Source organism: Elgaria multicarinata, chromosome 3 (assembly GCF_023053635.1).
Source record: "Elgaria multicarinata webbii isolate HBS135686 ecotype San Diego chromosome 3, rElgMul1.1.pri, whole genome shotgun sequence".
Taxonomy (NCBI): domain Eukaryota; kingdom Metazoa; phylum Chordata; class Lepidosauria; order Squamata; family Anguidae; genus Elgaria; species Elgaria multicarinata.
In genome coordinates this window covers 155,975,563-155,996,908 of record NC_086173.1, presented here as the reverse complement: position 1 = coordinate 155,996,908, position 21,346 = coordinate 155,975,563, and the positions used below count along the sequence as shown (strand labels likewise).

The 21,346-nt window shown below is 46.4% G+C and overlaps 1 protein-coding gene across 2 annotated transcripts; it reads right to left on the bottom strand.

Annotated features, from left to right (window-relative positions):
* Positions 1 to 732: 732 nt before the first annotated feature.
* Positions 733 to 13,370, bottom strand: LOC134396145 (zinc finger protein OZF-like). Of its 2 annotated transcripts, none has more exons than XM_063122532.1 (4): positions 13,281 to 13,370; positions 10,254 to 11,047; positions 6,620 to 6,749; positions 733 to 4,535 (listed from the first exon to the last, which is right to left on the bottom strand). In XM_063122532.1, the coding sequence occupies exons 2-4, from the start codon at positions 11,022 to 11,024 to the stop codon at positions 3,109 to 3,111; spliced, it is 2,328 nt and encodes a 775-aa protein (XP_062978602.1). In that variant the 5' UTR covers positions 11,025 to 11,047; positions 13,281 to 13,370; the 3' UTR covers positions 733 to 3,108. The 2 variants fall into 2 exon arrangements, with proteins under 2 accessions (XP_062978602.1, XP_062978603.1); XM_063122533.1 differs by having other exon boundaries at positions 10,971 to 11,047.
* Between the last annotated feature and the right edge of the window lie 7,976 nt (positions 13,371 to 21,346).

The window sequence follows — 21,346 nt, the reverse complement described above, 5'->3', positions numbered from 1 at the left end:
AGCCTGTTCTTTTGTTCACTGCTGTACCCCCAAGGCGCAATTAGCACATTCCTTAGGGGAGGGGGAACCCTGCTGAGTCCTCTTTATTTTCCACAAAGGAGGATCAAGAATTGTCTGCTATTTCCTTGCTCCCGAGCTGCATCCGGCATTGAAATCTGAAACCATCACATAGGGTGACCCTATGAAAAGGAGGACAGGGCTGCTGTATCTTTAACAGTTGTATTGAAAAGGGGATTTCAGCAGGTGTCATTTGTATTTATGGGGAACTTGGTGGAATTTCCGCTTCATCACAACAGTTAAAGCTGCAGGTGCCCTGCCCTCTTTTAAATCTGGTCACTCTAGTATAATTAGAGTGGACCAAAAGGCGACTCATAAATTAAAACAACAACCCTGCTTCATTGCAATTTCTATCCATTGGTTCAAGTTTTGCCCTCTGGAACAAAATAATAACTCTGCTCTTTCTTCTGAAGTCTTTCAGATATTTGAAGACTGCTACCCTGCCTCCCCTTAATCTTCTCCAGGCTAAACATATTCAGTTTCTTGCAGTTAGAAAACTAGCTTGTCAAGGAGCAGGCCACATGAGAACCTTTGTCCCTAACATACTAGTTTTCTATTTGCAGGGATTTTTTTTTAAAAAAAATCCAGTCTCAGACAGCTATTTATTTACAGATTTTTCACAGTGAGTTGTTGCTGAGAGAATAGTTCAAAAACTCCAAGGAGAGACCGAATATCCACAACACATTGTTTAATAAGCACATCACAAAACCTAAGTTGCATTCACAAGACTTCAAGTGACATAATAATGGGCAGGCTATAAAAAGAGCAATGAGGAAAGGTGGAAATAATACCAATATGGCTTAAAAGAAAAAGAGGGAGCACCAACATTAAATGTATTCCAAATGTGCAAAGAGCCATAAAGCAGGCACACACGTAATAGTAACTGGCCAATAGCACACAGACAGTATATGGAACAGGACATGTTGAAAAACTCAGTTTTCATAAGGGGAAAAGCAAAAGGCTTGACTTAAAATCTACCATTAATACATATACATGGCCCTTCTACCTAATCTCAACCTCCTAGCTCTGAGCAGCTTATCTTGGTCAGAAAGAAATACATGTATCAAATAGCTATATTAAAAACATGACTAATTTTGAAATTCCCCACTCTGCTACAGTGGAAGAAAGCGTGGGTGTCTTTTTTCACTGCCTGCATAAAATTCATCCTGCAGGTGGAAAAAACATTCGTGCTAAGTTAGGTTTGAAGCTCCTAACAATGTTTTTTCAGGCACCATCCGTGAATAGGTATTTTAGATCATACTAGTGCCAGCCTCAAATTTCCAAATGCCTGATCTCTGGGCTCATAATTCCCCTTCCTTTCTTTTAGCACATCATTAAAATATGGAAATATCACCGGATTCACTATGAGTAGCATGGCAAAAGTTATCAAGGTGTGTTCAGGCCTGTTCAAGGTATTTCGGAGTGCATTTCCAAAACATGAATAATCAGCAACTTCGCCATCACCCTGACATTTTTTTTGGCCCAGAGAAAATTTTCAAAATTCCAGTCCAGCTTGGTGTTCCTGAATGAATGCAGTATGTTTGCAAGTTCCAGCAGAAGCTGTTCCTTTTAAGACTTGAGGAGCCCCTATTCTGCATCAACTTGTTCTCTGAAGAACCACTGTGTTGAAGAGGATTCTGGGAAAAGTTCTAAAACACTCATCTCCATTTCTTACACTTTCACGCCACAACTTTTCTATACTTGTGAGCTTCCTTATATGGCTTCAGTCATATGCGCCTTTTCCAACGCAAATGAAAATTATTCGTTAAGGAATTTTTAAAAATCGCCAAGGCCCAAATCAGAAATGTCGACATCATATATAAAGCAGGAGGGCATGTTTATTGTTAGCGATCCAACCTTCAGAGGAGGAGAGGCAGATGGTCATAAACAAGACTTCTAGGTTGTAAATCGGGAGGGCACTAGAGTTCCCCAATCAGTCGCTCCCCGGATGTTTTGGACTACAACTCCCATCCTTCCTCACCAGTGGTGTACTGGCTGGGGCTGATGGAGTTAAAGCTCACAATATCTGGAGGATGGCAAGTTGGAGAATGTTGTTGCAAACCCTTTTGATTTACCTCACTGGTTTCCCCAGGTCTTTTTCTCTCTCACTTGCGGTATCAGAAAATGACTGAGGGAGAAAACGCCGGGGAGGAGGGACAACAGATGGTGGGGAGGGTTTAGAACATGGGTGTGAAAAGTGGGGGCCGCAGGGCTTGTCTGGCAACCCCATAACTCCCAGAATCGGCCACGGCTGAAAAAAGCCGGTTAAAAACAAACACTCTAGGAACAGACTCTGTGGTTCCTGCCATAGCAAACTCGTTCCTCAAATGTCCCTGGAGTTCCATAGGCAGCCGTGTTTGAACGTTCCTGCTTCTGAGGATGCTCTAGGAACAAGGCTTCTATGACAGGCACCATAGAGCCTGTTCTGAGAGCTTTTAATTCTTTTGGTGACCAGGTTGGGAGGGGGGGGGCGGCACGTCAATGCCCTGAAACTGCAACATGGAACAGATGCCACTGCTGCAAAACCAAGATCCGCTGCTGCTGAGGTGAATTGAGCGCTCTGTGTGTGTGTGTGCGACCACCTATGCAGCCTCCCCAGCAGGCTCCCAATGCAGCCTCAGGGCCAAAATGTGCAGCCCTGGTTTACAATCTTCTGCTCACATGCCCCTTAGGCTCTTAAACAGTTCCCCTGCTTATGACTAATCTTCCCACAGCCTGCGTCCCCAGGCTCTTTTCTCCCACCAGATGAGCCCATTTCCCAGTACAGAAGCACAAGTAAGGGAAAAAAGATGCCGGGGGGGGGGGGGGGAACAGACGGTGGAGAGGTAAGGCACGGGCAGGAGAGAAGATTAAGAAACACCCACCTGGACTCCCCTTTTGCTCTTAAAATTGGAGCCTCCAGCTCTGACTTTATCTATCCCCCTTCCCCAGCCTGCTGTCTGTCAGTTGTGTTGGACTGTGACTCCCATAATTCATAGGGTATATATGAACTGGGGTATATATGAACTATTTAAAGAGCTGGGCCCACCAACATGACCTCTTAGTTTGGCTCTAACATGGCTGCCCTCCCGGCTGAATGCTTTCTGGTTCTGCGAGCGCCGGGCTATACACGATGCTCTCGGTGCAGCCTGAACGTTTCCCCCGGTGGACTTTTTTATGCTTCGTCAGGTCCGAGCTAGAAATGAAACGCTTCCCGCACTCGAAGCAGGCGTATGGCTTCTCCCCCGTGTGGGTTCTCTGGTGGGTAATGAGGGACGACTTCCGATTGAAGCACTTGCCGCAGTCCGCGCATTTGTGCGGCTTCTCTCCTGTGTGGATGATGTTGTGGTTGAGGAGATTAGAGCTGGTGCTGAAGCTCTTCCCGCACTGGAAGCACTGGTAAAGGTTCTCTCCCGTGTGGGTCCTCCGGTGCGTGATGAGGGGCGCCTTGGCGTTGAAGCTTTTCCCGCACTCGGGGCATGTATAGGGCTTCTCTCCCGTGTGGGTCCTCTCGTGGATGATCAGATGTGTCCGCTGGCTGAAGCTCTGCCCGCAGTAGGAGCACTTGTATGGCCGCTCTCCTGTGTGAACCCTCTTGTGCATCATCAAGTTCGTGCGGGTGCCGAAACCTTTCCCGCACTCGGAGCATTCGTAGGGTTTCTCCCCCGTGTGGATTCTCTTGTGTGCAATGAGAGAAGCGATCTGGTTGAAGCTCCGGCCGCACTCCGAACAGTGGTACGGCTTCTCGCCGGTGTGGACCCTTCTGTGTCGCAGGAGCTGGGAGCTGTTGCCAAAGCTCTTCCCGCACTCGGGGCACTCGTACGGCTTCTCGCCCGTGTGGGTCCGCTCGTGCGTGATCAGGGAGGATTTCCAGTGGAAGCTTTTGCCGCAGTCCGAGCACTTGTGCGGCTTCTCTCCTGTGTGCACGATGTTGTGGTAGATCAGGTTGGAGCTGGTCGTGAAGCACTTCCCGCACTCGGAGCACACGTAGGGTTTCTCGCCCGTGTGGGTCCCCTTGTGCTTCAGGAGGGAAGCCTTGGTGCCAAAGCTTTTGCTGCACTCAGAGCACGGATAAGGTTTTGCTCCAGCCAAAGCCCCCTGGCGCAGTGCAAGGGACGCCCCGTTCTTGAAGGTCTTCCCACAACGAGGGCATATGTAAAACTCCTCTTCCGTTTGCGTTTTCTGACTCGCGGGGAGTTCGAAGACCTCACAAAGGTTTCCACACTCGGTACACGCCTTTTTGGTCTTACACCGAAGGATCTCTTCGTTCACCGTATTTCCGGTGCCTTCTTCACAAATCAGGGCCTTTTCTGTTTCCTTCCCAGAATGGTTTTCTTGAAGACTTTGTGCATCTGGCTGATTCTGAGGCATCACCCCTTCCTCACCATGAAACGAGAAGGGGTTTCCTTGGGCTCTTCCCAATGACGTCTCATTGAGTTCCGCTGTCTGGGGTCTTTCCAGCTGAATATTTCCTTCTTTTGCCCTCATTTGATCACCCCCTGGTGATATAAATAGAGACTCATGAGTCATAACCCAGGTTACAACAAGCTGGGATTTTTCAGCTTGGAAAAAAGGAGGGTAAAGGGAGTCATGATAGAGATGTACAAAACCATACATGGTGTGGAGAATGTGTATAGGGAGACATTTTTGTCCCTCTCCCATAATACTAGAACCCAATGAGGTCATCCCAAGAAGCTGTTTTTAGTGTTGTTGCTATTCAATGGTTCTTTTACTCTTCCATATTTAAAATTTATTATCCTTTTTTAAAAAGCCTGTTTTTCTATTGTTATGCAACATTTCCCTTGAAAAAATGTTTTTAGGTAATCCGCTTTGAAATCCTGGGATGTCAAGTGGTATAGAAGCAGCTTAAACAAAATAAAATAAAACTCCTTGAGAGATATACATGTAAAAAAAATATTTTTGGTAAGGCGGGGTAAAAAATATATACTAAGGCTGCAATCCTATACCTGGAAGTAAACCCCACTGAACTCACTGGCATTTACTTCTATGTAGACCTGTATAGGATTGCACTGTAAAAGAATGTAATTATTAAAAGTGGAACTGCAATGAAATGTTGCAGTATGGAGTACTGCTGATCAGGATTCCATCCACTCCATTCCACTCCCCCCACCTTGTTTTACATTTATTGCCCCTCCCAAACACTCAATATTTCATTATTCTCAAATATTCTCATTGGGATGGTTTGGGAGGTTTTTTTGAGGAGAAGTTTCACCCTTACGGTTCCCCCCGCTCCAAAGATGTTTTTGCACTCCTGTAAACTTTGGGGTTCCCCCAACCAAGCAGATACCTCCCTCTTGCACATGCTTGGCACTGTTTTGGTTCCATAAGCCACGGCACTCAAAGCCTGCACCTCGGAAATAGAGGGGATCGCTACCATATTGCAAATCCAGGAGGTGGATGCTGAGATGCAAGAAAGAACAGGTTGCTAAAGCAACCTAGTGAGTTCAGGACTAAAGAGGATTTGAACCCAGGACTCATTTGTAAACCGCCCAGAGAGCTTCAGCTATTTATTTATTAAGTTTATATACTGCCCCATAGCCGAAGCTCTCTGGGCGGTTTATGGGGCAGTATATAAATTTAATAAATAAATTTGGAGAGGGACTATAACTCAGCAGTAAAGCATAGGCTTTGCATGAAGGTGACAAATTTGATTCCTAGCGAAAACTATGAGGTAGCAGCTCATGGGATTTATTTCTGATGAACACTGGACTCTTCGAAAAGCAGTCTTGTTGGTCTGCTGTATTGACGTATGGCGCTGCATCCTTCTGGATGTGTTTGGTACATTGGTAGGCAATGGTTTGTTTGGTTTTGTGCGATAAAAGATTGATTTTCAAAGCAGGCCCAGAATTTCCATCTACAGAAACGTCCCCTGGGTGGAAACCCCAAGGAAAGTTGCATGTATTGCCTGCATTCTGAGTTGAGCCAGTGTGGTATAGCGGTTAGAGCGTTGGATTGGGACTCAGGAGACCTGGGTTCTAGTCCCCGCTCAGCCACGAAGCTCACTGGGTGACATTGGACCAGTCACGGACTCTCAGCCTGACCTACCTTGCAGGGCTGTTGTTGTGAGGATAAAAATGGAGGGGGATTATCACATTAGTTGCCTTTGGTTCCTTGCAAAAAAGCGGGATTTAAATGTAATAACCCCCACCCTAATAGTCAATCCGTATCCCATGCCCACAAGCACGCTCAGACCTCATTGGTCTGTTTTTGGGAAGGGCAGAGCTCACCAGACTGGCCCCTTTAGGATTCGGCAAATCTTGAGGTTCCCTCAAGCCTGGCTGTACCTTCCTCTCAGTGTCATTTGGGGACGTAATGGCAGGTATACAAAAAACTGAGATCACTATTAATGTATAGATGATGATGACAACGATGATGTTTTTCATGGCTGTGACAACAATCTCTGTGACAGCCGTAACACTTCCCCACCCTGGTGTCTTCCAGACATTTCGGACTTCAACTTCCATCAGCCCCAGCCAGCATGGCCAATGGCCAGGAATGCTGATAGTTGTAGCCCAAGACATCTGGAGGGCTCCAGCCTATGGCAGGCCATCCTAGCACATACCCGGCAAAATGGCCTCCCTCTCGCCTACTTTCTTGGCATCGGTGGTGAACTGCAGCTTCACTGTGCTTTCCGACGGATCTTGCTCCGTCGTGGGGGAATTAGCAGCCACATCTTCCAAAGGCACCGGCATCTGGAAGAGAAATGGGGGCACAATTTTTTAGACACAGAGAACTGCAGTGCATGGGAAGACACAAATCCTGACAAAACTTGGCACCTAAGCAGTCCTATACCCAGCCAGGAGCACCTTCATAGAATTCTAGGGCATTTCTACCTGAAGCTTTTATCCCGCACCTTTACCGAGGTTTCTGCTTCTGGATTCTTTGTGGGATTAAGATCGGCTCCTTTACACATGCTTTTCTGCCTGGGATTTTCTCTCTCTGCTATTCTGTGTTTCATTATACAACCACTAGATGGCACTGCGGTGTAGCAGAACGGTGCAATTACACGAGACTCACATTCCACCATTTCTAAATAATACCAGACTTTCGCATGGTCGCAAAGCATGTAAGAGGCCCTGGAGAACGACAAGTAAAGGACCCGCAAACTATCATGAGCGAGCAATGACAAGCGCACAAGAAAAGCCTCGCATAGAAAGGCTCTTACAGTTGGGAGGGAGACATTGCAGGCCATTTAAGTCCAACCTCTGCATGATGCAGGGAATCCAGAACTCACACATCCTCAGCGGATGGGGAAAACGAGGGAGAGCGCACCTCCTATTGTTCAACTGAAATCTCCCCTCCTGTAGCTTAAGCCCATTAGATGTAATCTTGCCCTAAGAAACAGTGGGAAAAGTCTTTGCCCTTGTCCATTTAATAGTCCTTCAAGTGTTTGAATATCCCCCAAAGAAGAACATGTACCACTTGAAACATATCGGGGTCAGCAATCTTCAATATTGTATTAACTCTCATGCATGCTGGTGGTCTGCCATGACTTTGGGGGGCAGTTCTTTGGGTTGCTATTGACCTGGGGCAGGGAAACCATCAACATTTTAGTGGTTAGAATGCCAGGCTACGAGCAGGGAGGCCTGAGTTCCAATCTCTGCTCAGTTATGAAGTTCACTGGATTACTTTAAGTTAGTCCTGGGCTCTCCAGCGTGGTACTTATGGGCATCAATGTGGCTCCCAATTTTTCTTTTGTTTCTTAAGATTCTTAAAATTATTATTTTTTTAAAAAAACTGGGAGGTTAGCATGGTTCAAAGCAAAGTGCTGCCCTCCAGCACCAGCTTTATTTGGGTTCAAAAGATCGTTTTGTGTTTTAGAACTCAGGCCCCTCTTCTGCCTTGTAATTTGGGCATTTTCTTTTTCTTTTTGCCTTCTAGGAAATGAATGTTTTCTGGCTGGCGTGGCAGCCATTTTATGATTGCGCAAGCCCCAGCTCTATGGCAGCCATTTTGTGAGATCCCCCACAACATTTGAAATATGCCCATCTACCTAGAGAACAATCCTATTGTCCATGAGTGAGGGTCCCAAAGTCCATCGGACAATTTGGATTCCTCCCTCCTAGGCGGGAGTCAGCACTCCGACCTCGGAAGGGGGAGTCGGAGATCTTCCGCCTCACAGAGAAAACTGCACCAGTTGCCTCTCTGAGGTTGGAAACACACTCTCAGAGAGGGGAGGAAACCGGAGAGACCAGGATATAAAGCTCCCTTGCTAGACAAGCTGAAAAGGCGGGGAGGTGAAGATCACCTCCACCACTCCTCCCGGCCTACCGACTTCAGCATGGCAGGGCACAATAATCCCTGAAGCCTCCACAGTTCGGCGGCTTCTGAGCAGCAAGGGTGCAGACCATGTTGCGGGCCTCTGCTATATATGTGGTGCTTCTGCAATGCGCTCTACATAGGGCTACCTCTGGAAACTTCAACTAGTGCAAAATATGGCAGCCAGGCTGGTCACCGCTACACGTAGGGGGGACCACATTACACCAGTTTTAAAATCTCTTCACTGGCTGCCAATTAGTTTCCGGGGGAAGTATAAAGTGTTGGTTATCACCTTTAAAGACCAAATGGTTTGGGTCCAGGCTACCTGCGGGATCGCCTTCTCCCGCACAATATGCCCCACACACTCAGATCTTCTTCTGGAAAAATCTACTTCAGTCTGCCAAAATTAGGCTGACAGTATTACCCAGAGGACCTTCTTTTCTGCTGCTCCCAGACTGTGCAATGGCCTGGAGACTCATCAACTTGACAGTCTATTAGCATTCAAGACTGATCTCTTCAGGCAGGCCTATCCAGTGAAATTTTAGGATGCTTTTAGGATGTTTTAACAATGTATACTATGTTTTTAATCAGTATTTTAAGTATTTTATACTTACTGTTGTTCCCCACCTCGATACAAACGGAGAGGCGGGTAAGAAATAAATTATTATTATTATTATTATTATTATTATTATTATTATTATTATTATTTTTACTCTATATGGTGTCCACCGACCCAAAGCTTGCCTGGCTCCAGCACTGTTATCTTTTCGGCACCAGGTCAAGACCTTTCTCTTCTCCCAGGCATTTAACAGCATTTTACAACATATGCTAAGGTTGTTTTTTAACGGACCCCAGAACTGTTGTTGTTTAAAATGGATACTGTTTTATACCGTTGTTTTTTTTATATTTTTTGGTGGTTTTAAATTTTGTATACTTTTTAATGTCCACTGTTTTTAACTCTTGTAAACCGCCCAGAGAGCTTCGGCTATGGGGCGGTATATAAATTTAATAAATAAATAAATTTAATAAATAAATAAATAGATTGCGGACACTTAGAAACCGCTCGTTCCACCCTAGCCTACCTCATAGGCCAGCCTTCCTCAACCTGGGGCGCTCCAGATGTGTTGGACTACAACTCCCAGAATGCCCCAGCTGGCTGGGGCATTCTGGGAGATGCAGTCCAACACATCTGGAGCGCCCCAGGTTGAGGAAGGCTGTCATAGGCTGTCCTGAGGAGAAAAGGGATAGGGCCAAGCAGGCCACCAGGGCTGGCGCAAGACATTTTGCTGCCTGAGGTAAACGACAAAATAGCCGACCAGACTGGCCGGTGCATCTGACCTCTCTACACTGGTGGCTGAACGTGGTTTTCCAAGGCACTTAGGCCCAGATAATCGGAGAGGCAGGAATAAAAGCTTGCTTTTCTGCCCACACTGGAAACTGCTTGATCCTGAGGCAGACGCTCAGTTCATCTACCTCAGCTCCATTTACTCCTATGCCAGTTGTTTCCCATCATCTCAGAGAAGAGATGTTGTTTGTCCTGCCGTACGAGATGCTACGGTGAGGATGGAATCTAGGACCTTCTACATCAGACAGCCCCAACCTGGGCCCTTCCTGACGTTGTGGACTACAACCCCCATCAGCCCCAGCCAGTAGGGCAAAATTGTTGGGGATTATGGGAGTTGCAGTACCAAATATCTGGAGGTCCCCCAGGCCCGGGAAAGCTGTTCTGGGCTGATATTTTATACCAAGGTAGCCCAATGGTCCACCGTTGTTTGCTTCGATTCGTAGGCGACTCTCTGGGATTTCCCTCCCTGAGGCCCTGAAACTGGATAGGCTGGGAATTGAACCCAGGGCCTGGAGCATGGGGCCCCTGCCGCTCTCCCCCCACCACCCCAAAAATTATGATCGGGGAAGCGCAACGGAGTTCCAACACGGACGTTCCAAGCCAGCCTGCCGCCGTCCTTTTCTCTGGCTCTCTGGGGAGGAGGAGGAGGGCTTGGCCGGCGTCCCTCAGCCTCGGGCCGTCTCATCGAGAAGTCCTCCGCCAGGGCCACCGCCTCGGAACAGGTCTCTGGGCCGCGCTCCCGGACCCAGCTCTGCATGGCTAAAGGCAGGACGCTCAGGAACTGCTCCAGGGTCACCAGCTCCAGGATCTGCTCCTTGGTGCGTCTCTCTGGCTTCAGCCACCGACGGCAAAGCGCCCAGAGCTGGTTGAAGGCCTCCCGGGGACCCTGGGCCTCCTGGTAGCAGAACTGCCGGAAGCCCTGGCGCCGGCTCTCCGAGTCGAGGGCGCCCTCCTCCGGAACCTCTTCCTTCACTTCCACAGAGAGGTCCAGGCTTCGGTAGGCCTCGTGGGCTTTGTCACAGGGGCCTGGCGCCGTCTGGGTTGCGTACTCTCTTCTAGGCCAGCGGCCAGCGGCCTCAGCTGCTCCTTTCACGGAGGCTGGGGATTCTTTCACACTGGGCCCTGACTGGGGCGGTACGTTTTCCCATCTGGAAGGAGGGGACTGCGGTGTGCTCAGGAACTCCGACCACTGGGCTCCCCAGCCCTGTTGCAGCCCCTCCTCGAGTTCCTGTTTAACGTGCCGTGGAGTTGCCTTAGTCACAGACTTTGTGAGGGGCTCCCCTTGGGCAGCGTCATGGCCTCTTCCTACCTCCGTCAAGCTCTCCCCCAGTTCTTTGGGTACCGACAGGTCTTGTTCCTCCATTTTTTAAATTCTCGGCTGCCTAGCTGTGGAAAAGAAAACCGGAATTAATAAGCATGATGCAGTAGTATTTTTAGACAAATAATATCCAATGGAGGCTGGTAGCTCCGATGTCAGTGGGTTAATAAATCTGTTCCGGGTTTCAGTCAGAACTCTGAAAGAACCACCCAAACATCTTGTTCTGACTGAAAACTGGAGCAGATTCACTGCATCACTGACATCGGAGCTTCCAGCTTCCACTGGGCGAAGTCCCCCCTTTTCTTTCTTTCTTTCTGCCACCCCATTTTTCTTTCTCTCCCTCTCTCCCTCCCTCTTTCACGCCTTCTAGCAGAGGCCTGAACTGATTTCTTGCAAAGGGCTTTCGAAATTAGGCTGGGGGCGGCAGGTTGGCCAGCCCTGCCTAGCAATATAACTATATAGCTCCCTCAAAATATTATTGTAACCATCCTAGAGATATATTGGCCAAGTACTTCTCATAATTTTTAAATCAGGCGGTCTTGTAGCAGGACCATACCACTCCAGACCACAGGGGGAGACCCACATCAGTGAGTGCATATCCCCACCCAAATAAATAAATAAGTCCCCGCTTATAGAAAACGAGCACTTCAGGGGAAAGGAATTTTGCCTTGTCTTTTCCCTGACATCCTAGTTTTCCTACCTACAGGGATCATTCAGACATGTGAACTCTCACCTATAATTTGAAGTGCTGAGGGTAGCACACATTCAACTCCTCCCCCTGTTTGATCTTAGGCAGAGAGAGAGAGAGACACCATGTTCCAGTGAGTTTCAGGGCTGAGCCAAAGGGTAACTGCAGTTCACAGCCCAAAACTTTATTAAAAGTAAAGAAGATGCATCCTCTCTGAACTTCCGGGAAAGGCCATGGCTGAGTGGTAGGACACCTGCTTTCCTTGAAGAAGGTTCCAGGTTAATTTCATTTATTATATTTTTATACAACCCCATAATTGAAGCTCTCTGGGTGGCTCACAAAAATAAAAAACCATTAAAATACAAAGTACAAAACCATTTACATAAGAACATAGAAACAGACAGCACTCACGCAGACAACATATACCCAACAGCTGCTGCTGTTTTTATACTGTTGTTTTTCTGTCTCTGATGGTTTTTAAATTTTGTATACTTTTAATGTTTACTGTTTTTAGCTTTTGTGAACCACCCAGAGAGCTTCGGCTGTGGGGTGGTATATAAAGGTAATAAATAAATAAATAAATAAATAAATAAAAACATTTTTCAAACAATCAACCAAAGACAATGCGTGACCTGATTAAGAACTCATTGTATTTCGACAAAAGCCTCAGAGAAGAGGGCAGTTTTAACCTGACACCAAAAAGACAACAACGTTGGCACCAGGCGGGCCTTGTTCAGGAGATCAAATCATAATTGGGGGGCCACCACCGAAAAGGCCCTCTCTCTTGTTACCACCCTTCGAAACTCCCTCTGAGGACGTACCCACAGGAGGCTGACCATAGTGTACAGTTTGGTTCAATCCCCAGCATTTGGGAGACCTGTTGCCAGTCAACTTAGACCAGTCCACCCCATCCTGGTGCCCTCCAGTTACACTGGGATACAACTCCCATAATTCCCAGACAGCACCGTCAATTTCTATGGCTACACTGGCTGTGGATGATGGGAGTTAAAGAGTCCAACACATTTGCAGGCTGGCGACAGCTGGGTTGACAATACAGAGTTATAGGCACCAAGGGTATTAGGCAGCTTCCTATAAGCACACAGTGGCCCTGTTCAGACAACACGCTAAACCATGCTGTTTAAGCAGCATGGTTTAGCGTGTTGTCTGAACAGGGCCACCGTTTCCTTTAAAAAAAAAAAGCCTATTGTGCTTTCAACAGTTCCACAGAAGAGGGATATTGAGTTGCACAGGAGTTTGTGGTTTTTTTAAAAAATTGGCCATGCAGGGCTGGGTTCATGAGAAGAACTGCACCAGCCAAAATCCCCTCTTCTATACAATCATTCAAAATGCAGCATCTCCTCCGAATGTCCCCAGCTCGGCGCCCTCCAGATGTGTCGGGACTACAAAACCCACCATCCCCAGCGGCTGGGAGTGGTGGGTTTTGTAGTCCCGACACATCTGGAGGGCGCCGGGCTGGGGAAGGCTGTTCTGGAGGGTTTCCACAACCCCCTATTCCCAACCCCCTGCCCTTTTGTGCTGGTTTTTCCTTCCACTTGGCTCTCTCTTCCCTTTGATCTTTCCCTTTTCCCCGCTCCCCGCCCTTCTTAACTCACTTCTCCAGTTTGCGCGGCAGCCCTGCAAATCTGCAATCCAGAACGCCAAAAGAAAAAGAAAAATTGCATGCAAAAGGTTGTTTCTTCTTCCCAGACACCCAGGAGGAGGAGGAGGAGGAGGAGGAGGAGGGGCAGGAAATGGAATTCAATTGCAGCTTGAAAGAAATTCCTTTTCTGTTCTTGTCTAGGAGTCAGAGCTCTGTCACTTTAACCCCTTGAATCTCCGATAGAAAAAACCCCATAAAACGGAGCAAATTATACTGGATATGAGGAGAAACTCAGGTTTCTGAAACGGGAGACTGTGGCCATGGCTTGACCAGGCCTATATCCAAATGACACACAGAGGATCCCGGGAGCAGGCAGGGACGAGCCCTCCATTTGTCTGTGATAATCTTTAGGTCTAGCTAAGGCCTGTGTGGCAGCTGTTGCCTAGCTGGGTCCTTCCAGGTGTTGAAGACTACAACTCCCATATGCCCCAGCTAGTGGTCTGAGATGGTTAGGGTCCAAAACCTTTGGAAAGATCATTCCAAAGTCCACGTTATTACACATACTACAAGATGTAGTGATGGCCAACAATTTGGATGGCTTTAAAAGGGGTGGTTGGTTGGATCAATTCCTGGAGGAGAAGGCTTTCAATGGCTACTAGCCTTGATGGTTGTGTGCTACCTCCAGTATCCAAGGCAGTAAGTCTATACACCAGCTGCTGGGGAACACGGCTGAGAGGGTGCTGTTGTACCGTGTCCTGCTTGGGTCCCTGGTCCCTGTGTTAGGGAAATTCCCCAAACCCAGTAGGGAAAGGAACGACTCCAAAACCAGTCCAGACGCAGAGGCTTTATTTACTACGTACACAGGAGAAAGCTCACCTCCAACACCGAAGGCTGAACTCTCTACCCATCATCCACATCAGCATACTTTTATAACATTCCAGATCCCTCCAATGAAATAATAAGATTCCCTCCTCCCATCCTTATTGATTACAAGTTTCTTCTACATGTTCCATAAATGAAACTATTCTACTTAAAACAATGCCCTATATTGTGACAACTATGTCCAGTGTATGTAACTCTTTGTAGTTTGATAAGACCCCCTCCCGAGGTCAGTAGGAAAGCGTCTCCAGTCAGCTGTGAGCCACTTTCAGTACCCATTTGGGGGGGCTTAGGTGATAAATATGAGATGCGCCTCCATGTCTGTGTGAATATGATGATATTTTATTATGGTTTTATTAGAATGTAAGCCTATGCGGCAGGGTCTTGCTATTTACTGTTTTACTCTGTACAGCACCATGTACATTGATGGTGCTATATAAATAAATAAATAATAATAATAATAATAATAATAATAATAATAATAATAATAATAATATGGGACTTAGTTCTGTGCCTCAAGGCTCCTCAAATATGTTTCTGGAAAGATGTAACCTTTCCACTGTGTCAGATTAGCAGGGCAATGAGTGGGTGAAGAGTATAGGATAGCCTTGAGCCGGCAGCCTGAAGACTCTTCTGTGTCTCTTTGTTTGCAGGCATGGAGGACGGGCTGAGGGGGGAAAGTGTCAGGAATGATTAGACAGCACAAATATGATGGAGGCTAGGGATTTGATCATTAATAATCCTGATAACTCCCTAGGCCTATACCAGTCCCTAGTGGATAATATGCGGCCCTTCTTGGTAAGGTCCAGACATTTAAGAACGAACCAACATGTATATTCATGGTTTGATGCAGAAGCCAGGAAAGCCAAACAATCTCTAGTAAAATCGGCTAGGTCCTTGAGGAGAGACAAATCAGAGGATAACACCAGAAGGCATTTGATGCAGAGGGGTGAATATAAGATGTTATTGAGGCGGGAAATAGTGAGTTTTGCAACCACCTTCTGGAAGGATTTAGGACAAGCTGCTACAGAACACAATGGAAAACGATTCTGGCACATGGTGGCTAAGGGTCTAAAAAATTTCAAACCTGCAGTAGCAGAACAAATCCCAATGGAAAGGTGGGTGGAACACTTTGGCAATCTGTTCTCATCCTCAGATACAACCCAGTCAGCTCAAAGCGAACTGGAAGATGGTCTGCCCTTAGATGCACAGAATACCTGGCCCACAGTTACAGAAAGGGAAATTATGAGTCTCATCGGCCAACTAACTAGCGGAAGGGCCCCGGGAGGGGACATATTGCCACCCGAAATTTTCCACCTAAATCCATCTTGGTGGTGCCCAATTTTGGCAGCACTTTTCAATTGACTTAACAGGCGCTCTCCCAAGAGGTTGGACAGCTAGTGTGGTGGTCCCAATACATAAGAAAGGTAACGCTCAGGACCCTAACAATTACCACCCGATAAGTTTGCTCGACGTTCCCGCCAAATTGTCCGCGAGGCACCTATTGGAGAAATTAGAACAATGGGTTGAGGAGTTTCATATCCTCTCCCCATTACAAGCTGGCTTCCGTAAGGGTCATAGTACAATCGACCAGTGCTTTGTTCTGAATTACCCAATACAAAAGTATGCAAATAATCCACCAAGGAAGCTGTATGTTGCTTTTGTAGACCTCTCCTCTGCTTTTGATTCCATAGACCGACAGAGGCTGTGGAATAAACTGCAGGCTTTATCAATCATACAGCGCCTATACTCCAATACAGACATTAAAATCCGGTATGGTATAGCAGGCTCCCTCTCTGATCCCATCTTGACATCAAAAGGAGTCAAGCAAGGCTGCATTCTGGCCCCGCTATTATTTAATCTTTATATTAATGATATAACTCAAAAACTCTATGCCCCTACTTTTTTCCCCTCCCACAATCGGAAAGATGAAGGTTCCAGCCTTGCTTTATGCTGATGACATGGCCCTCATTTCACTAACTCAAGTGGGTATGAGGAGATTACTTACACAACTTGGAGGGTATTGCAAACAGGAGGGCCTAACTGTCAATTACAACAAGACTAAGGTGGTGGTATTTGCTAAGAGACACGTTCATCATAGATGGATCTTAGATGGACAAGTTATCGAGCAGACACGCTCTTTCAAATACCTGGGTCTTCACTTCTCGGAGAACACCCTGTGGCATGCCCACATCAAAGCAATTTCAAGCTCTAGCAGTCGCCCCTTAGGCCCTATTAAAAAGCTGTCCTATACAAAGGGACACCACTTAGTCGAACCCACGGTAAAGGTTTATGTTGTCAAAATAATAGCACATCTTTTGTACGGTGCACCCATATGGGGTGCCTACTACAAAAATGAATTAGAACCTATACAGAATAACTTTTTACGCACACTCTCTTGGCAGTGGCACATAATATGCCTGGAGCACTATTAAGAACAGAAATAGGCCTCCCCTCCCTGAGAGAAATCTGTAATTCTTTATATGAAAAAGCTCTGCCTAATGCCTGAGCAACACCTGGCAAAAATTGGCTTTTTGGACCTACAGGATAGGGAGGGCTGGGTGCGTACTAGTAGAAGTCTGATGTCATCCTATTCACCTCTCTCAGTCACAACCTTACACCACCTACCTGTTCGCCAATCCGTGATATAATATTCAGTAATGATATTGGGATCGACCTTGAACGGTTTATATTTATTTATTTTATATTTATTTATTTATTACACTTATATACCGCTCCCATAGCCAGGGCTCTCTGGGCGGTTTACAGAAATTCTAAAATTGAGATAAAAACAAGTATACGAAATTTAAAACTCTAAAACACAGAACAGACACACATAAAGCATTAAAACCGTTAAAAAAACGAAACATGTGGGTGATTAAGATGTGCCGCCATATGCCTGGGCAAAGAGGAAAGTCTTAACCTGGCGCCGGAAAGGTAGCAGCATTGGTGCCAGGCGAGCCTCATCAGAGAGATCATTCCATAGTCTGGGGGCCACCACCGAAAAGGCCCTGTCCCTCGTTGCCACACTCCGAGCCTCTCTCGGAGTAGGCACCCGGAGTAGGCACCTGGAGTTTAGGAAATGTAAGTTGGCCATCAGGTATCCTAAGTTCAAGCAGGACCACAAAATGGCTTCATATCTCAAGGAATTAACCTTTTTCCCTGTCAGGCGAGCGTTTATGCAATTAAGATTTCAACAGATGCCTACGGAACTCCTGAAGGGGAGATACGGTAACTGTCCCGTAAGTGAGCGTTTCTGCATATGCGGAGCAGGCCAAGTTGAGGACTTGGCTCATTATGTTCTTCACTGCCACTTTTATAAATCACCACGGACCAAATTCATCCTCCCCTTTCTAAACTTCCTTGAAGGCCACACGGAAGAGTTCAAAATCAGGTGGTTGCTGGCAGACATGGACAACTTTGTAAGCTACAGGGTGGCCCTATTTGCCCTAGCAGCATTAAAGTTAAGGAGAGCTTTTGTGGCGGGTCTGGATTCTGACCTTGGGTAAGGTAGATAATAACACAAAGAGTATGGCATTGATTCAAGATAACGTATTTTATTGCTGTTCTATTTTGCTTAATGTGTTAACTTGTTTCACTGTTTCAACAGTTTTAATCAGATTAATGTTTTGATGTTTTATGATGTTGTGATGGCAATTGGCTACAAACAATGAAGATATGATCGTGTCAGAATTGTCTCTGAAATAAGCTTGTGCATTTTTATTCACATCAAATTGAGGGGTTTCAATGGGGTACCTACAGATTTCCTTATCAACTGCATGAACAGAGTGCTGGACTAGATGGACCCTTGGTCTGATCCATCCAGCAGGGCTCCTCTTATGTCTTTATGTACATTTATATCCCTCCGTTTTTCTTCGTGCAAGGAACCCAAGGTGGCTATGATCCTCATCTTCATTTTACCCTCACAATAACTTTGTGTGATAGGTTAGCCTGATAATCAGTGACTGGCATTCCAAAGTCATCCAGTGAGCTTTATGGCCGAGTGGAGACTAGAACCCGGATTTCCTGAGTCTCAGTCTGGGGGCCTCTCAAAATGCTGTTGGAGCACAACTCTCATTAGCCCTGACAGCTTGGCCAATAGTCAGGGCTGATGGGAATTGTAATCTAACATCAAGGTGTGAACACAGTTTCAAGATCATCAGGCAAAAGATGTTACGAAAAGCTTGAGGGGTGTGTGGAAAAGGAGGTATTTAATGTTGTTCCCCGCCTCGATCTAGAGGAAGAGGTGGGTAAGAAATTATTGGCTGCTTTGATATTGAAATCATGAAGTCTACATAGCCAGAGTCTTAAGAAAGCATAGAGGAGGAGGCACAGACTTAAACAGATTAGGTTCTACTTAAGTGTTATGCAGGTTTCATGTTACAACACCTAGAAGTTTGGGAATAAACAAACACATAATGGATAATTCAATTTTTGAATTATTATGTTTTACATACAAACTCTAGTTAGTCAGATTTTTCTCCAATGTTATGCGAAAGATGCAGCTTCCTTGGAAGGTACAATAGTGACGAAATGATGCCAGGACACACCCAACACACCCCTTGTGTACGCCTATGCTTTAGCAATTGTGGCGATAAAACACTGATTGGATCAGGGTTGCTGGGGTTTCCCCAACCACCTTGAAAGAATATTTATCTGAAGATTTACTGATCAGGCTGTGAACCTTACCTTACATCGCAAACAGCTTTGTTGGCTAAGGCGGCGAAACATATTACTAGAGTCACTTTGAACGCTATTGCTGTTAATTGTGCAGGTGATACGTTCTATGTGCAGGCAATATGCAATAGGTGCATAAAACATTACTATGTTACTAACAAAACTTACATACCTAGAACCGTTATATGAGCCCCACTTCTCCCCCACAGCAAGATTGGGAGGAGGTAAAGGGGAGTGATGGGAGAACTGGGAGCACAGGGGGAGGTGCCTAATCCCAAATTTGAACCATGCAAATAATTCAGGGAGCGTGAAACCCAAGGGAAGCAGCCCCGAATGAAAGTACATGCTGCCCATTTCAGGAACCTGCACATCATTCCTCCTTTTGCTGAGCCAAAGGAGTGTGAAAACAGGTGCGCTGAAGAACCACTTCCCAGGACTGCATGAGCCATCACGCAGGAATGTTAAAAAAAACTTCAAAGATTACCATTTCTTGAGGTTTGGAAGTTTCTCCCTAAGACTCAGTTAGAGTGTCGGACTGGAACTCTGGAGATCCGGGTTCTGATCATGACTCAGCTGTGAAACTGACCGGGCAGTTTCTGACCAGTCACTGAGTCTCAGGCCAACCTACCTCACAGGCTTGTTGTGAGGATAAAATGCAGAGGTGGAGGACCATGTAAGCTGCCTTGGGTTCCTTGCAAGAAGAAAAATAGGTGGGAAATAAACGTAATAAAAAAAAGAAATAAATACTCACTTAATTTCTGCCAGGTTTAGAGGCCAGTGGAGCGGGGGGGGGGACATATACTAAATGGATGGGAGTTGCAAGGAACCAGATTTTGGCTAGACACAAGGAGAAACTTCATAATAGCAAATGCTGTTTGATGGTGGAATAGCTCAGGAGTGGGGGGTGTCTGTCTTTCCCTGGAGGTATTTAAGCCAAAGCCCAGTGGCCATCTATCAGGGATGCTGTAGCCACATCCTACGTTGAGCAGAGACCTGGGGTCTGTCTATACATGGGGAAAGACCCACAGTGGCTACTTCTTCACACAGCGCATAGTTAAATTATGGAACTCACTACCACAAGAAGTAGTATTGACCACCAATTTGGATGGCTTTAAAAGGGAATTGGATAAATTCCTCAAGGCGAAGGCTATTAATGGCTACTAGCCCTGATAGTTGTGTGCTATCTCCAGTATTCGAGGCAGTAAGCCTGTGTGCACCAGTTGCTGGGGAACATGGGTGGGAGGGTGCTGTTGCACTTGAATTATGTCCTGCTTTGTTCATCCCTGGCTGATGGTTGGTTGGCCACTGTGTGAACAGAGTGCTGGACTAGATGGACCCTTGGTTTGATCCAGCATAGCATTTCTTATGTTGTTAAATTGTTTACAAATTAAAACTAGTAGAAAAAATATAAGCAATAACATCAATTTGAAACAATTAAAATGATGTGCAACTTTCAAGGGAATTTAGCCCTCGAAGGGTTTGATTAAAAGCCATGTTAATGGTTTTGTGAACCGCCCAGAGAGCTTCGGCTATTGGGCGGTATAAAAATGTAATAAATAAATAAATAAATAAATGTTTTAACTTGGCACCGAAATGAAGCCAGCGTCGGCACCAGTCGGACCTCCAAGGGGAGGGCATTCCACAATTGGGGTGTCACAACAGAGAAAGCCCTCTCCCATGTCTCACCATAATGTATGTCTCACGTTGGTGGGACACAGAGGAGGGCTTTTAATATTGATCAAAATAAATTACATCTGGATGAAATTTCTTTACTCGGAGGTTCATATCATCACCTTTTTGGAAATGATGGAATTATGGGGGTGGGGGCGAAATTTGGCTTTTCCATTTTTTAAAAAAACTTTCTTTTTTCTAGGCAGGACTCCAATGTCTATTTTAAACAGCAGTGAAAAGGCAGTTCAACAGGTGCAGCTTTCAGGGGACTTCGAATCCGGCGATTAGCCCTGATGGCTTTGTGCTCTCCCTAGTATCAAAGGCAGGATGCCTCTGTACACCAGTTGCTGGGGCACATGGGCGTGAAGGTGCTGTCGTTTCTGGGTTTCCCATCGGGGGAAGCTAGTTGACCACCGTGTGAACAGAATGGTGGACTAGATAGACCCTTGGTCTGATCCAGCAGGGCTCTTCTCACGTTCTTATGAATAGCTGCACCGGTTTAACTTCTGCCTGCAGAAGTGTTAAAAGCACCGCAGCCCTCCAAGAGATGCAAAGTGTAGGGAAGGAAATGACGGCAATCGGGACCCCACCTTTTTTGAGGGGGGGGGGTTTGCCTGTGCATTGCAGGTATGCGTGAACCACTCGATCCCCCCGGCCCGCGCCGGCGAAGAGATCCCAAGGGTTAAATCACAGAGCTGCGTTTTTACAGAGAGGCCTTGAAATGTGAGAAGGAAGCTGCGGGTTGTCAAGGCCCTTTCCTGTACCTGGTAGGAAAGTGGTTGTTTTATGGGGTTTCCTCGCCCGCCCCCTTTTCTTCCTTCCTTTCTTTTTTTTTTTAAATCCCTGGCCTTT

Bases quoted from the DNA above. Each gene is read 5' to 3' on its own strand.
- LOC134396145 (XM_063122532.1), bottom strand. From the start codon at position 11,024: ATGGAGGAACAAGACCTGTCGGTACCCAAAGAACTGGGGGAGAGCTTG. The intron at 6,750-10,253 runs GTCCGTGTTGGA...TTTCTCTTCCAG, and splicing joins GCGGCAGGCTGGCTTGGAAC to ATGCCGGTGCCTTTGGAAGA. The intron at 4,536-6,619 runs GTATGTGCTAGG...TTATATCACCAG, and splicing joins GAGGGAGGCCATTTTGCCGG to GGGGTGATCAAATGAGGGCA.